This window comes from Anolis sagrei, chromosome Y (assembly GCF_037176765.1).
Source record: "Anolis sagrei isolate rAnoSag1 chromosome Y, rAnoSag1.mat, whole genome shotgun sequence".
Classification (NCBI taxonomy): Eukaryota; Metazoa; Chordata; class Lepidosauria; order Squamata; family Dactyloidae; genus Anolis; species Anolis sagrei.
In genome coordinates this window covers 23,951,804-23,969,126 of record NC_090035.1, presented here as the reverse complement: position 1 = coordinate 23,969,126, position 17,323 = coordinate 23,951,804, and the positions used below count along the sequence as shown (strand labels likewise).

The 17,323-nt window shown below is 46.9% G+C and overlaps 1 protein-coding gene across 6 annotated transcripts in view; it reads left to right on the top strand.

Annotated features, from left to right (window-relative positions):
• The window catches only part of LOC137095688 (trinucleotide repeat-containing gene 6A protein-like), a 42,397-nt gene that overhangs the window by 13,873 nt on the left and 11,201 nt on the right, over positions 1–17,323 (top strand). For 3 of the 6 annotated variants that reach the window (XM_067462479.1, XM_067462482.1, XM_067462481.1), the window contains exons 3-15: positions 642–738; positions 2,121–2,142; positions 2,479–2,856; positions 5,230–7,695; positions 8,048–8,212; positions 8,380–8,561; positions 9,531–9,611; positions 12,173–12,224; positions 13,098–13,240; positions 14,048–14,191; positions 15,932–16,069; positions 16,215–16,334; positions 16,436–16,513. In XM_067462479.1, the coding sequence (XP_067318580.1) occupies positions 642–738; positions 2,121–2,142; positions 2,479–2,856; positions 5,230–7,695; positions 8,048–8,212; positions 8,380–8,561; positions 9,531–9,611; positions 12,173–12,224; positions 13,098–13,240; positions 14,048–14,191; positions 15,932–16,069; positions 16,215–16,334; positions 16,436–16,513 (4,066 nt within the window). The remainder of the gene's footprint in view (positions 1–641; positions 739–2,120; positions 2,143–2,478; positions 2,857–5,229; positions 7,696–8,047; positions 8,213–8,379; positions 8,562–9,530; positions 9,612–12,172; positions 12,225–13,097; positions 13,241–14,047; positions 14,192–15,931; positions 16,070–16,214; positions 16,335–16,435; positions 16,514–17,323) is intronic. The other 3 variants (XM_067462477.1, XM_067462480.1, XM_067462478.1) reach the window with 3 other exon arrangements.

Genomic DNA, 17,323 nt, shown 5'->3' with positions numbered 1-17,323 from the left:
TTTGACAATCCCTTTCCACACTTAAAGCAGTAGGGTTTGACAACCCTTTGCCTTTCGTTTGGGACTCATTAACTCCCAGAAGATCTGGCTGGCTTATCCAGTAGTCAGGAATTCTGGAAGCTGAAGTCCAAAACACCAAAGGTTGGACACCCCTGGTTTAAAGCATGTGCTCCTGTGGCTAATTGCTTATCTGGATTCGTGTTTCTTATCGGTTAATATAGAGTTCAAAGCAGATTTCTGTAATGTCCAAGACTGATCAACATTTCTATCCTGCTTCTGAAGCCCATTTATGTCATTCCTACCAAAGTGGATTTATTCTGATCTCCTTTTGCTCATCTTTGTATTTGTGAGGTTGTGGAAGGCCGACAATAGAAGAGGCAAGGTGCCTTTTTACAAGAGTGCAAACTGTATATTGCTAAGGTTTTGGCCAGGTTCTGAGAGACCTGTCCACCCCATGTTTTAAACCCCCCAAGAGTGGGCCAGAGAGAATTCACCCCAGCTTTTTCTTGGAGAGAATACTACTTGGATCCAAATCAATAGGCCCCTTGAGTTTGGTTTCTTGAGCTTCCAGCATCACATCACACTTGGCCATGTTTGACTTGATAAAAATAGGGTCTTACCTGCAGTCCTGTTCTTCTCAGGAAATCATTGCAAGAGGAGGAAGAGGAAGAGCAGTTGATGGAAGAAAAGAAAAAGAGGAAAGACGACAAGAGAAGGAAAGAAGCTGCTCAGAAGAAGGTGAGTCCTAAAGACCTACTCTATTGAGGCCTGTTGCTAGGTACTGTTTGGCCCTTAGTGAAATTGTGAGCTGGTAGGGTTGTAATCATGGGAAGGAAACATCCAGAAACATCCCAAACTATGTACAGTCTCTGCTTCTCTCCTTTTGCAACTAAATTTAAAACAGGGTTAGCTCCAAAGAGTTCACTTCCATACAGCCTCGCCCCTCCCCCTTTCCTTTTCTCTACTTAAGTAACTCTCTTTCTCTTGGGGCTCTTTGCATAGTGATGGGAGGAATTGGATAATTTGAGTTTTCTCCGGAGGCAGGTGGGAAAGTATTAACATGATTGTCATGCGATCATTTTGAATGGCTCCTTCCCTTGCAGCCATCTTGTGTCTTGGATCGATTTTCCATTTGGTGAATTTCTTCATGTACTTCTTTCATAAAAATAAAGACTTCTCGGGGTGCCTGTTTCTTCTCTGGGCACCAAAGTTTTCATTCTTGGTAGACTGGCTACCAAGAATCCAATTGGACCTTACTTAATATTCAGTTCCTTGAGTTTCCTGATGCTACTGCTAGATGCTTCCCTTCCCGCTTTTCCCAAAATCTGATGTTGACGGAGTGCTGTTGTGACAGTGCTGCCACTGCACTGTGGCCTCAATTAAAAAGTTGTTGGGATTTTAATTTTATGCACCTGGTAATTAGATGGCGGCTGTCAACAAGACGTGCTGCTGTGGGAACACATTGTGTGGTTGGTTGCAAACAAGCAAAGCTGTTCAGGTGTTGGCGCAGCTCCCGTTTGTGTTCCCAGGTTCTCAGTATCTACTCCCTTTTATTTATGTCAGCTTTTTCATACAGCTGACAAAAGAATTCAAGATAGATATGCCTGTTTGTGTGAAATGGGCAGAAAGAATGCCATGGTGTCCATTTACGGAATATTGCCAGGACATGTAAACATCAGATGTACCAAATGCAATCCAAGGAATGCACGTGGTTATAATATGTAGTGTTGTATGAACACCAAAATCTGTCTCCCATGTCTCCTCTTATCCTGTCAGGACCTCTAAGAGAGGTTTTATGGATTCCTGGGATCAAGGGAGAAGCATTACAGGCCGCTCAGAAGCAGGCCTCTTCAATTTTTGACCCTCCAGTTGTTTGGGCTTCCAACTCCAGAAGCCCCTGTCTAGCTTTTTCAATGATCAGGAATTCTAAGAACTGAAGTCCAAAACACCTAGAGGACCAATTGTTGAAGAGGCCTGCTGCAGAGTTTCACTAGGAGTTATGGGGGAGACCTCTTTGTTTTAGTTGCCTCTGTGAAGGGTGCAAAGGCTGCCAGTCCTGGATAGGAGAAGCTCGGATTGCCATTGACTAAGTTTACTTTACTTTTTTTGTTTTGTTTCAGACTGCTGAACACAAAAACAAAGGTATGTTATTTCACTGAGCATTGGGGCGGTATAACGGCCCTTTTTGCTATAAAGAGCTTTACTTATGGAATAGTGATTCAATGAGAAAAGAGGGAGACTCATAACAGTTCGGCCTTGTATTTCCTCTACACCCCTCAGTAATTCACACTTTACCTGCTTTGATCTTAACTTGAGCCACAAGACGTGGGTTATATCATCATCATTATCATCCCTGTGTCCTTTTGCTATGATTTATGTGTTTTCCCCCTCAGAGAAATGTGATTCTTCTTTGGTGGCCTTTCAGCACCACTAATGGGCTTCTACTCTCCCTTCCTTCCTTCCTTTTGTCGAGCGCAGCATCGGAACCAGCAAAGCCCAGTGTGAGCCAGACGCTGCCGGTTGCCCCCACTGCTGCCAATTCTCTGCCGGCACCCAATAGCAGCAGTGGTAATAACAATAATAATAATGCCAAGCGGTCTCTGGGTATCAGTCAGCAGCAGCAGCCACCGCAGCAGCCATTACTGGCCCAGCCGCCATCGCTGCCTCGCTACCCGGCCCGCGAAGTCCCTCCACGCTTCCGGCACCAGGAGCAGAAGCAGCTCTTGAAGCGAGGGCAACCGCTCCCATGGATTGCGGTGAACCTGGGGCCGGCATCTAAACCTTTGAGCAGCACTGTGACGAATGAGCAGACAGCTGTGGGTGACGAGACTCAAAGTGGCAACAGGAAGCAGCCAGGTGAGGAAGGTGGTATCAGCCAGGAGGGGCCCCTTCCTGTACTGCCTCAAGTTGGGGTTTCTCTAGAAGAGTGATAAAGGCAGTTTGAAACTGGAATTAATGTCGAGAGAAATGATTTTAATGTTTATGTATGTGTATACTCTATTTATGCCCTGGCATTGAATTTTTGCTGTTTGTATGTTGTGGTCCGCCCTGAGTCCCCATCGGGGTGAGAAGGGCGGAATATAAATGTTTTAAGGTAAAGTAAAGGATAAATGTTTTCCCCTGATATTAAGTTCCATTGTGTCCAACTCTGGGGGTTGGTGCTTATCTTTTATCATTTTTAAGCCGAAGAGCCGGCATTGTCCGTAGACACCTCCAAGGTCATGTGGCCAGCATGACTGCATGGAGCGCCATTACCTTCCCGCCGGAGCGGTACCTATTGATCTACTCACATTTGCATTTTTTTAAACTGCTAGGTTGGCAGAATCTGGGGCTAACAACGGGAGCTCACCCCACTCCCTGGATTTCAACCTGCAACCTTTCAGTCAACAAGTTCAGTAGCTCAGTGGTTTAACCCACTGCGCCATGAGGGGCGCCTTTTAAATAAATAAATAAGAGTGGGTCAAAGCCTAACTCCCCTCTATGGCTTCCTGTAGACCAGGTCTTGTCAGAGCCATAGGTTCTCTTGGCAGATTCATACCATGAACAGTGTATGGCAGAACTTTGAGGTGTTAGGGAAAACTACCCTAAAATAGCAGAGCATCCAAAAATTAAACAGGATACAAAAGTTGTGCATCAGCTCATAACTAGCAGAGCATGAAGTGCAGTGTGATGTCGCTGTAAAGAATTAAGAGCTTAGGCAGGCAAAGATGCAGAGTCCAACCTTAAAAATCAGGAAAGGTTTTTTAACAATATTAAAAATAACTGCATTTCTTGATAATTAAGAACTGGGTCTTTGCTACTCTAACACCCATCTCTTCTAAAGTTTCAAGTGGGGGAAAACACCAATCACTACATCTCTCCTGATACGCAAGCAGAGAGAGATCTCTAAGCACACAGCACATACTAAGATGTAAGAAGCAGGAGTCAGATTTTTAAAAAAAGGCTTGCAGTAGAAAAGTATCTATTCTACACAACCAATCAGAATGAGAGCAGAAGGAGATAAGAAAAAGATACACTCCCAACTATCATACAGACCGCCAATTCTCTCATACCAGAAGCGACTTGCAGTTTCTCAAGTTGCTCCTGACATGACAAAAACAAAAAAACAACAAAAAAACCACTGTCATGCAGGAGACATAGGGGAAGGGTACCCTCAGACTAGCTAACTAGCTAACTTCTCGTTGAGAACTTGAGACTTGGGCTGTGTGGGGTTGTATTCCAACATGGGGCACATGTACTCTCTCCTCTCTTCATTGAGATCACTTGCTTTTCCTCAGAGGTGGGTTAAGAGGAAGGCTTTCCTCAATTCCATCTTTGGCGATTGTGATGCAAGGGTCACTTGGAGCAGTGTTCCTCAAAGCAAGGGTCCCTGGACCAGTGCCAATCCCTGAGCTGACATTCACTGCAAGCTTTCAGGGAAGAAAGAAATCAGTGTTTGTAGTCAATGAGTATAGGTTTAGTCCCAATCCTTGGCACATTAGAAAATGAGCATTGCAAGTCTCCCAAACGAGGACCTTCTACCTCTTCCACAGCTCCAGGAGAAGTATCACAGCAGTTAAAAGAGAGAGAGAGCAAATGAAAAGGTTAAAAGATAAAAATGCATTCTTCGGGAAGGGGGAATGTAATGCAGAAGATGGTTAATTTATTGAGTTCATTTTGTGTTTTGGGAAATAGCAGGACAGATCCCTGTCCAAAGGACATTGAAATCTTAATGTCAATGCAGGCGTAGAGAAAGTGGGGGAGCGGAGGACAGATAAGAAAGTAACGTTCTTGGGCTTGCTGGCTTCATTTATTGATTTTTAAAATGAATGCTCTAGATTTCATGAAAAAATCAAAAACAACTGCAAGACTTAAAACAGAAATAGCAAAATCAAGTGTTTTTGAAATGTCTTCAAACAGTATCCTGAGCCCGAAGGGAATAATGTAATGCGGGTATTGGACAAACTTCCCATTGGATGCCGACCGGAAGCTGGGTCTCCACCTCAGAGTCCGCTCATTCTCTTTCTTTTGCATACAATGCCAGAATTCTCCTAGCCAAATTTTATGCGGTTTAGCCGTTCTGGATCTGAAATATATAGACAGTAGTTTTGCAGGCCTTTTGGCAAGACCCTGCCTCCAGTCAACATGGCTTTTGGTATCCCTATTTTTCAGTCCCATTTGTTTGTTCACTTTGTTGGAAGGGTTTTTCGGTGCTGTGCCTAATAACGACACCTTTTTTTCCCTTCCCAGATGCAAACCACAACACACTAAGATTCCATTATGAGAGCTCTCCCTGGGGAACAGCCTCTTCCAATAGCGACTCCAGCATAAACTGGGATACTGGTGTTGTAGACGCCTCAGACAAGGAGGCATGGCTCTCAGTTGCCACCGGCAGTGACTCAGAGCTGGCGAAGAAGGTTGACGCAGAGAATGACCCTCTGATCATGGCCTCTGGTCCGCGGAATGGCCCTCAGTCCAAGTTCGGCGGCAACAATGGCAATGGCATGGGCAAGGGAAGCTTGGGCCGGTCATCATGGGGACAGTCCCTCGGATCCCTTATGAGCACCTGCCCAGTTTCTGCTGACATTCCCAATGGCCCGGCGGACAGCAGCAGAGCAGATGCTTGGGGCACTCTCGCTTCACCTAATGGAGAGCCCAATCCCAGCACTTCGAATGCCAATGGCTACCGAAGTACCTGGCCTCTCTTGGAGAACAGTGAACCTGCCCTGAAAGGGTCTGGTGGGGGCAGCGTGGGCCCAATGGCAAACCCTCAGAGCCTGAACCCTGCAGACCTTGGCGGTTCCTGGGGCAATGGCCTCACGGAAAACAGCGACTCCCAAGCAAATGGTACACGGAGGGCTCTGCGGGGCAGTCAGCCCCAGAACCTGATCCCCGAAGCCAATGGACCAAATAATAATAATAACACTACTAACTTTGCCATCTCTAGTTTACCAAATCTGGCCAGTTCAATGCAGGCGAGCGACCTGGCGAGTCACAGTAACAATAACCATACAGGGCCCGGATCATGGGGAGCAGCGGGTGCCAAGAGCAGCTGGCCCCAGGCCACCTCAGTAATTAACGGTGCTTCCAGCGGAGGCAGCAATGAAGCCAAAATTGGCAGCCTCCCTGCCACCGCTGCTCTGTGGGTTGGCGCTTGCAGCCACTATTCTGGGGAGGCGTGCCTCGACTCAAGCAGCCAAGCCAATAGCAACACTGTGAATGCAACTCTCCTCATGCCCCCACAGCCCCAGAAGGCCGATGCTGGCGGGGAGAAGGGGACCGGGGCCTGGGAGGCAGTGGGGATGGGCAGCCCCCAAAGCGCTCCCTGGGAGCATGGACCCACAGGAGGAGGGGGGACAAGGGCTTCTATGGACGGAGGGTGGCACCAGCTGCCCAGCAATCAGTGTGCCTCCGAAAGCCTCGGTGCCAATGGGAAGAAGTTTACAAACACATGGAAATCGGTGAAGGAGGAGAAAAATGCCAGCACCACTGTGCCCAACTTCCCCATGATGGGCCAGAATGGTGGTGGGAGCTGGGCCAAGGGCAGTGCTGGTGGCAGCAGTGAAGATAGCAGTGAGGACAAGCCCTCTGGGGAGGGGACTAGCCGGGAGCGGTGGAAGGCAGACCCCCAGGCCTTACTGCAGAGCATCGTGAGCAGGGTGGATCTGGATCCTAGAGTGCTCTCCAATGCTGGCTGGGGGCAGACACCCATCAGGCAGAACACATCCTGGGAGACAGAGCTGTCCCCAAGGGGTGAGAAGAGGGCCAACAATGGGACGGAGGCCTGGAGGAGTTGCTCTGCGGCAGCGGTGGAGAGGCCCACCCCAAATGGTTCCAGGTGGGGAGAGCCAAAGCCTGCCACGCGCTGGGGAGGAGACCCAAAAGGTGGTTGGGGAGAGGAAAGGCCAAGAACAGCGCCGGGCAAAGACATTCAGTCATGGGACGGTGGTGGCAAGGAGGAACGGTCCTCGTCTTGGAGCGAGATGGAGAAGCTCAAGCAGGGATGGGGAGATGGGCTGAAAGGGGCACACTCTCCAGCCATTGAGGGCTGGGGGGAGAATTCAAGGAGCAATCACTGGGGCGAGATGAGGAAGTCCAGCTCTGGCAGCAGCGACAACAGTGACCGTTCGACAGCCTCTGGCTGGAAGGGAGCAGGCAAAGGAGGAGGAGGTGGCACACATTGGGGCAACGGAGGCGGCAATGGGGACCCCATGGCTAGGCCCAGCCACTCTTCTGGTTGGGAGGAATCCGCCAAGCTAAGCCAAAGCCAAGGTTGGGTGGCAGAACCGCCCAAAGCGAGCCAAGCCCAGGGCTGGGGGGAGCCTCCCAAGGCCCCGGAATCCCCAGAATGGGGCAAGGCCCAAGACACTGCTGGACGCTGGGGGCCCCCAGAAGCCAATGCTGCCATTGGGAAGCCCCCAGGATGGATGGGAGCCCCATTGATGGAGGAAGAGCCCACCGGCTGGGAGGAGCCCTCCCCGGAGTCCATCCGTCGCAAGATCGAGATTGACGATGGGACCTCTGCCTGGGGAGACCCCAGCAAGTACAACTACAAGAGCGTGAACATGTGGAATAAGAACACCCTGCACAATGGGGAGCGCCTCTCGGAGCAGCAAGCACAGCAATTGCAGCATCAGGGGGTGCCACTCCATGGTGCAGGGCCCATTTCGGAGAATGGCAGCAGCGGAGGAGGAGGAGGCAACAGTAGTGGATCTGGTAAGCTCTGGTTCTCCCCTTCCCTTCTGCACAAAAGTAGCAGCCTCTGAATCCCAAGGTTTGTAAAAGGCCTGTCATTTTAAGACAGGAATGGTGTCCCTGTGGAACAGGCATGGGGGTTAGTGAAGCAGGGAGGCCACTAGTATCTGTTATGATACTTTTTATTCCATATTCACAGGTGTTTCTTGGTTCCTGCTTTCCTTTCTGGTGTTTGTAAGGTATCTTAGGATATGAAATAAAATTTCTGTGCAAGGTCCTGCTGAGAGTTTTGCAAAAAGGAGACCAGGCAGTTTTTGACAGTAATGCAAAGCCTTGGGGTTGACATGCTGATTTACTTGGATCTCTTTTTAAGGTAGGAGAGAGACTGCTCCACCTCCTGCTACTGTAGATAATGGCACCTCGGCATGGGGCAAACCTGTGGATACACGGAGCAGCTGGGTAGAGTCCATGGGTGACGCAATGGGCAGCAGCAGTTGGGGGAACACCTCTCTCGGGCGCCAAGCCTCCAATAAGTCTGGTAGGTGCTGCTTTGTGCCCAGGAATGATGTCGGTGGCTTTGGTGAGCCACTTTGTATAGTAAGGCCTGTGCAGTGACTGTGGCATGGGGCTGACCATGCCACAGTCATTGCACAGGCCTAACTATATGAAGAGAGTAAAGATTGGTTGCATTTTCCTGCCTCTCAGGGCCAAAGACCATGCATGTACCGGATGGCTGGTGCGGAGGCAGTATGCCTTCGGCTGGGAGTCACCAATCTGGCTGGGAAGAAGAGGACGATGTGGAGATTGGGACGTGGAACAGCTACTCGGTGCAAGATCCCAGCATCTCTGTTCCCTGGCCCCCAAGCTCAAGGAAGCTGCCTTCGAAGGTAAGAGCTTTGGGCAGAAGGGAGAACTGATGAAGCTGGGCTGAGGACTTTGGGAACAACTTTCTTCCAGTCTTGGTGAAGGTTAATGTGGTGAAGGTTTTTGGTGAAGGTTAATGTGGAAACCTTGCAGGCCAAGTCCTGCCCTCCCTGTCATTTTGTGTGGCCCTTCTCTTGATCCTGTACTCTCAACTCCTGTATTTTTCATCATTAGACGTCATGGCTAGTGCTCATAGGAGTTGGGATCCAGGAACATTTTGCAGTTTGTTCTGTTTGGTCTGGAGAGTGGGGTTTCAATGTACAGACAAGTCTTGCAGATATGATGTCTGACTTTAACTGCCTTTTAAGCTTTTCCCAGCCACAGAGCCACAAGTGCTATTGAGTTGCAATTCCCATTATCTCCAGATATTTTTGTGTGTGTGTCAGGAGTGACTTTGAGAGCAAATCGCTTCTGGTGCTCCAGCTCCCCATGCGGAGACATGAGAGAAGCCTCTCACAAGGATGGTAAAATATCAAAACATCTGGGCATCCCCTGGGCAACGTCCTTGCAGATGACCAATTCTCTCACACCAGAATTATCTCCAGATAACCAGAAGTGATGAGAGCTGTCATTCAGTAAAATCTGGGGTACAAAATTGATGAGAGCTGTCATTCAGTAAAATCTGGGGTACCCACAAAATTGGGTAAAAACTAAAGAGCCTTGATAATCACTACGTAAAATGATAATAGTTGACTCTCTGCCCTCAAGGCAATATGCAGATATCCAGACCAGGCAGTTTTTGGCCTTCCTTTAGCCATTGATGGCCTTCCCTTCCAAATGCAGGACAAATCTGTATGCATACAATCCATGTGGAGTTGGTCTTAAACCTGTTCCTTCTGACTGTTCTGCTGACGAGGGGGGGGGGGCGGTGTCTGGCAAAAGGAACGTTCTCCTTAATAACCAGATGTCTGTGTGTCTTTTGGTTTTTTTAGGGAACAATGAAAAATGGAAACAAGCAAGAGGATGCATGGATGAATCCATTTGTGAAACAGTTTGCAAATCTCGGCTTCCCTGTGAGTATGCAAAGAACTTGCTGCTCCTTATCAGTTCATTTATTAAATGTGGTTGCAATTCTGCTTAATACTGGTCTCCGCTTTTGCATATCACAATTTGGCCTGTGATATGTTTATCATTATATCCAAACCATTGTACTCTCTCTTTTGAACGGTTCACTATAGTTTTAACGCACTTCTGTACTCTGTACTGGGAAGAGGAGGAGGATTAAGGCACTTTAGCAATGCCATTGGAAAGCAGGCTGATCTATCTGTACTGCATGATCTTTATGGTACAGTTAAGAACAACTATAACAGTCAATTCTTCAGCAGTTTTTAATAGTGCTAGCTATGTTAAGATGGCAGGGACCTAACAGAAGCTGAAGAGATCAAGAGAAGGTGGCAAGACTATACAGAAGATCTGTATAGAAAGGGTAATAATATTGAGGATAGTTTTGACGGTGTGGTGAATGAATTAGAACCAGACATCCTGAGGAGTGAGGTTGAATGGGCCTTAAAAAGCATTGCTAACAACAAGGCAGCAGGAGACGACGGGATCCCAGCTGAACTGTTTAAAATCTTAAAAGATGATGCTGTCAAGGTGATGCATGCCATTTGCCAGCAAATATGGAAAACACAAGAATGGCCATCAGACTGGAAAAAATCAACTTATATCCCCATACCAAAAAAGGGAAATGCGAAAGACTGCTCAAACTTCCGTACAGTGGCCCTTATTTCTCATGCCAGTAAGGTAATGCTCAAGATCCTGCAAGGAAGACTCCAGCAATACATGGAGCGAGAGTTGCCAGATGTCCAAGCTGGGTTTAGAAAAGGTAGAGGAACGAGAGACCAGATTGCCAATATCCGCTGGATAATGGAGAAAGGCAGGGAGTTTCAGAAAAACATCTACTTCTGCTTCATTGACTATTCTAAAGCCTTTGACTGTGTGGATCATAATAAATTGTGGCAAGTTCTTAGTGGGATGGGCATCCCAAGCCACCTTGTCTCTCTCCTGAGGAATCTGTACAAGGACCAAGTAGCAACAGTAAGAACTGACCACGGAACAACAGACTGGTTCAAGATTGGGAAAGGCGTACGGCAAGGCTGCATACTCTCACCCAACCTTTTTAACTTGTATGCAGAACACATCATGCGATGTGCGGGGCTTGATGAATGCAAAGCTGGGGTAAGAATTGCTGGAAGAAACATTAACAATGTCAGATATGTAGATGACACCACTCTGATGGCCGAAAGTGAGGAGGAGCTGAGGAGCCTTCTAATCAAGGTGAAAGAAGAAAGTGCAAAAGCTGGGTTGCAGCTAAACATAAAAAAACCCCAAGATTATGGCAACAAGAATGATTGACAACTGGAAAATAGAGGGAGAAAATGTGGAGGCCGTGACAGACTTTGTATTTCTAGGTGCAAAGATTACTGCAGATGCAGACTGTAGCCAGGAAATCAGAAGACGCTTACTTCTTGGGTTGAGAGCAATGTCCAATCTCGATAAAATAGTAAAGAGTAGAGACATCAGACTGGCAACAAAGATCCGCCTAGTCAAAGCCATGGTATTCCCTGTAGTAACCTACGGATGTGAGAGCTGGACCTTAGGGAAGGCTGAGCGAAGGAAGATCGATGCTTTTGAGCTGTGGTGTTGGAGGAAAGTTCTGAGAGTGCCTTGGACTGCGAGAAGATCCAACCAGTCCATCCTCCAGGAAATAAAACCCGACAGCTCACTGGAGGGAAAGATACTAGAGACAAAGTTGAAGTACTTTGGCCACATCATGAGGAGACAGGAAAGCCTAGAGAAGACAATTATGCTGGGGAAAGTGGAAGGCAGAAGGAAGAGGGGCCGACCAAGGGCAAGATGGATGGATGGCATCCTTGAAGTGACTGGACTGACCTTGAGGGAGCTGGGGGTGGTAACGGCCGAGAGGGAGCTCTGGAGTGGGCTGGTCCATGAGGTCACAAAGAGTCGGAGACAACTGAACGAATGAACAAAAAAAAAAACAAACAAAAAAAAAAGCTATGTTAGATGTCTTATTGATAACTGTGCTTTTAAATTGTATTTGTTTATTGATTAGTTGTTCTGTGTCTATTTTGATATTCAACTTTATTTGATTATTATAATGCTGTTATTATTTTGTATTATAATATAATAATAATAATAAAAAATTTACCCCACCACCATCTCCCCAAGGGGACTCGGGGTGGTTTATATGAGGCCAAGCCCAACAATACAATACAAATATACAACATAGGAATACAACAGTAAAATATATTATGTTCTATTGCTGTAATGTTTTGTTATATTCCGGGCATTGAATGTTTCCCTCTGTATGTGTAAACCACCCTGAGTCCCTTTGGGGAGATGGGGTGGTCTAAAAATAATAATGATAATAATAATAATTTTAAGTAATGTTGTCTTTTTGTTACATCCAGGGTGGCCATAATCTGCCTCAATAATATGTATGTTTATTTAAAACTCTTGCAGCACTTTGCTCTTTAAATATTTTGAAGTCATTTAGGAAAGGCAGAGGAGGGAGCCAGGCATGTTATTAATCCAGGGGCAATTATTGTTTCAGAGAGAGTCACCAGAAGAAATTATGCAGAGCAATAAGATGGAGATAACGGGAGGTAGGTGCTGAAGTCGTACCAGAAGTCCTCTCATCAAAGTGGTTCAGGCTGCTCTTAACATCAGCAGTCATTACAGTCAGCTCTCCGTACCATAGTTACACACTCAGCTAATGCTGGTGTGAAAATATTCGGAAGCAAACCTTAATTTTGTCTTCCTCTTCACTCTGGAAACTGCAACCAAGTGAAGCCCTCCTTTGATTTTCCTTCTGTATGTTTATGGGCAGGAGGGCATTTGGATTGGGGAGGTTGCCCCTGAGGATCCTCATGGTCCCTTTTTCCTATAGACAGCATGAAAAAGCCAAATAGAGGGAAGGAAACCCCAATGGGAGGCCCAACTGGGATAATGTGGCATCAGTTGCACAAAGGCCTTTGTCTAGAGCAGTGTTTCTCAACCTTCCTAATTCTGCGACCCCTTAACACAGTTCCTCATGTTGTGATGAACCCCAACCATAAAATTATTTTTTTTGTTACATCATAACTGTAATTTTGCTACTGTTGTGAATCATAATATAAATATCTGATATGCAGGATGTGTTTTTATTCACTGGACCAAATTTGGCACAAATACCCAATATGCCCAAATTTGGGTACTGGTGGGCTTGCGGGTGATTGATTTTGTCATTTGGGAGTTGTAATTGCTGGGATTTATACTTCACCCAAAATCAAAGGGCATTCTGAACCCCACCAATGATGGAATTGGGCCAAACTTCCCACACAGAACCCCCATGACCAACAAAAAAATACTTTATTTTCTGATGATCTTTGGCAATCCCTCTGACACTCCCTTTGCGACCCTCCCCAGGGTCCTGACCCCCAGGTTGAGAAACACTGGTCTAGAGTGTTGATGTGGAAGCCATGTCTCTTTCTTTGCAGGGATCCTGCCGGACAAGTGGATGGAGATGGAGAAGCACAACCTGAATGTGGCCGAATACAGCCGGGTGATAGGGAAAGGCCCTCACTCCCGGCCCCAGAATTCGAAAGAATCTTCCATGGATCAGAATCCTTATTTTGATAAGGTGAGAGCCTCTTGGGAACAGCTCCGGTAGGGACTCAGCTGTGTTTCCTTTTGCTGAGTAGTTAGTGTTGACAAACTGCCTTGTTTGAATCTTCTGCATTCTTGCAGCAAGAACAGAACTCTCTTCTGAATGTATGTTTGGCTGGAGCCATGTTTGATTGTTCTCTTCTCAGGCTGCCTCTTTCTAATGAGAGAGTGATGCCTTCCTCTCTCCATCTTTTGGCCTCTGGAATTTAGAGCATATTAATGGGGTTTCATGTTCTCAGTGGGTGGGCCAAGAAGCACGGCCATGCAGTCATCTTGGCTTCATCTACACTAGGCACGGGCAAACTTGGGCCCTTCCTCCAGGTGTTTTGCACTTCAACTCCCACAATTCCTAATAACCTCAGGCCCCTGGGGAAATGGCCTGAGGCTATTAGGAATTGTGAGAGTTGAAGTCCAAAACACCTGGAGGAAAGGCCCAAGTTTGCCCATTCCTGATCTACACTATATAATTGAACTGTATTATATGGTCAGTGTAAGCTCTTGTGATACAGTTTAACTGCATTGACCTGGATTCTATGGTCATAAAAATGCAGTTCAATCTGCATTTTAATGGCAGTCTAGATGGGACCCTTGTCTACACATCCCCATTTGTAGAAGTGACGCTGCCATGCTCTTGTCTGCTGCCAGATTAGGGAACCTGTGTAACAAATGACCTTTCTCCTCTTTTCTGCCTTTCTCTCCCTCCCTCCCTGTGGATGCCCTCTTCTGTTCTGCTTCCGCTCATTGTTGCCCTCCTCTTCCTCCATCTTGCCTGTCCCACCAGGATGGCCTTCTTGTAGCAGCCGACGATCCCCCAAATGTGCAATTCCTGCCCGGCCAGACTGCAAAGTTCCCCCCTTCCAACAGTGCACTACTTAACCAGGCCCTTGGCTCCCTGAGCGCACAAAGCTTGAATCCTGTTAGACAGGTAAGGAGATGTTGGGCATCCTCTCCACCTGGAGAGGATGTAATCGGAGCCTGCTTCCACTGTTTTCAGTGGACTTTCCTGAAAGATCTCAGAGGAACCCCTTTGCAGTGAATGCTCATAGCCTTGGTGTTTATGCACTCTCCATTTGGCCCCTTTCTGATAAAAGCAGGTCTTTGGAGGTGCCTCTAAATCGTTCCTTGGGGCCTTGAGCTCCAAGACCCTTTCTCACAGAGAAACAAGTTGGGCGAGTGGGTGTATTCACAAAATATCCTCATAAATGTACAGCAGCAGCAACTTAGCAGCAGCAGCAGCATGATCCAGCACCAGTAGCCCAAAGTAATAAAAAAACAAAAACACACAGACCAATGTTATACCTTCCTTAGGAGGCTTTTCTTTGTAGTAAAATAATATGGTTGCGCTATTTACAACAACAAGGTTTCCATAACACAAATAAACAAATACATAGTAGCTTTACACATAGCAGCCTTCACACTGGAAGTTTCTCACGCAAGGCTTCTCTCATACAAAGGTTTACCTCACACTCCTCAGAATGACACTAGGTTTGGCCCACTAACTAACAGGCTTCTGCCTACTCACTCTCCTCAGGACAGCATTAGCTTTGGCCCACTGTCTGCAAAAAGCTTTGGCCTATTAACTCTTTCAGTGTTTGACTCACACTTTTGTAATAAAAAATACCCAATTAATTTTTAATATTTTTGACAGAACGCTCTGTTCTTCTCTACTTCTGGAAACATCCATGCCCTGGGAATGCATCCCTTCATGTTCTCCTCCTCACCTGTCTGCTTTCCTCTTGGACCGCTGCAGTGCCCCCGGCAAGCAATGGTCCCCTTTCCTTTCCTCTCTTTTGTCTGTTTCAGTTAAGTAAAGGGCACAGTTGTATCAAATACACAAGAGCAGTGTCAGGACCCACAGTTTGCTATTGTCCAGAAGAGATGATTTAGACGAGGGGGAAAGCGGCCCCTCTACTGGAACAAGACTGGGGTTTCATTTGTTTGTCTTAAGAACTTTCTTCTTCTAAAATTGGGAAGGACAAGTGGGTTTGTCACAACGACTGGTGCTCTCACTCAAACACAAACCTATAGGAAGTGGCCCGTCACTCGATTATTCATGCTTCTCTTTGGCTTAGTTATTGTAGTGAGCAGCTTGTGCATTTCCGTCTCCAGACAGAATCAGTTGCTCTGTCATTTATAGTTTTAAGGGAATTATTTTATGTATTTATTGACTGTATTTATATATTGCCTTTCTCACCTCTGAGAGGACTCAAGGCAGTTTACAACATACTAATTGCAAAAATTTTGTGCCAACTTACAGTAAAACAAAGAAATCATAATAAGTAATCACTACATATAAGGAGGCTCAAGCCAAGCTCAGAACATGGTGGTCACAGTGCTCCAAATATGCCAGCAAGGAAAATATAAACCCCATTTAGAATTGTTAGAGCTCTCACGGGGAAGAAAAGTGCCTCTTCACACACTTATATGCATCCTATCCGAGAGACTGCTGTTGTGTACTGAACACAGCAGGGCCAGATGTTTGGCACCCCTAGCTCTGTGGGACTTGCGTCCATCTTGGGAAGGGCTTCTGGAAAAATTGTTGTTGTTGTTACTACTATTATTAATTAATTAATTAATTAATTAATTTTATTTTTTTGTGACCTGCCCTATCTGCCTGAGAGGACTCAAGGCGGTTAGCAGTAGCCATCTTGCTCTCCCTCCACAGAATGGCAACCCCAGCGGTCCCTTTGGAGGCCTAGCTGCACAGCCCCGGAGCCTGTTGCCTGACCCAGCACAACCACCCCATGGCGCCTCCCAGCTGAACCCTCGCACTCAAGTGCCTCCACCATTGCTCTCCCCTCAGGTGAATGCAGGCAGGGAACCTGTGAACCAGCTGGGATTGCTTCGGGAAAAGAGGGTAGTGGGGTGTTGTGTTGATACGGATTTCCCCAAATGATGTGGTCTTTGTCTTCTGTCCCCAACTTCACTTTGGCCATTCCGCCTGGCAGGTCCCGGTCTCTTTGCTGAAGTACGCACCAAACAACGGGAGCCTGAATCCCCTCTTCGGCCCCCAACAGGTTGCCATGTTGAACCAACTGACTCAGTTGAACCAGATCTCCCAGTTACAGGTAAGTATGCAAGGCAGTCCGGGATTTATGCTCCCAATTCCTCCCAGTCTCCTTAACCTGTCCCTGGTCCTCCTCCTAAACTGTTGCTTACCCTGCCACAGCAGTTGCTGGCCCAGCAAAAGAAGGTGCAGAATCACAGGAACATGCTGTCTGGTGGCAGCCAGCAGCAGGAGCAGCAGGTATGGCATTGTCCCTTAGGAAGGTCACCTTGCATTGGGTCTTTCTGCAGATTCACAATAACTACACACAGATATCTTGACAAGACAGAGTGTGTCTTTGTGAGTAAAAAACCAATGGGATTTTGGCCTGCAGAAACAGGAGCCTAGTGTCTACATGCTACCTATTTTATTATGCCTTGGTCAGACCACACCTGGAATTACATTGTATCCAATTCTGTGTCCAGAGGAGGGCGACTAAAATGATCAAGGGTCTGGAGAACAAGCCCTATGAGGAGTGGCTTAAAGAGCTGGGCATGTTTAGCCTGCAGAAGAGAAGGCTGAGAGGAGACATGATGAGGGCCATGGATCAAGATGTAAGGGAAAGTCACAGGGAGCAAGGAGCAAGCTTGTTTTCTGCTTCCCTGGAGACTAGGATGTGGAACAATGGCTTCAAACTACAGGAAAGGAGATTCCACCTGAACATTAGAAAAGCTTTGTCACTGTGAGAGCTGTTCAGCAGTAGAACTCTCTGCCCCAGAGTATTGTGGAGACTCCTTCTTTGAAAGCTTTTAAACAGAGGCCATCTGTCAGGGGAGCTTTGAATGCGATTTTCTTGAGATCTTGTGGGCCAGCCAGCCTAATGGGGTTGTACTGGTTGGCCCACGAGATCTATTCCAACTCAAGAATTCTGTCAACCAAGAGATTGAAGAAGCTCTGTGCAAAACATATTAATAGAGGCCTGAATCCAATTCTTAGTCCCAGATTTGTAAAACAATTAAATCAGTTTTGTTGATTTGGTGGGTTTACAGCAATTGGGAAAAGCCAGCGAGG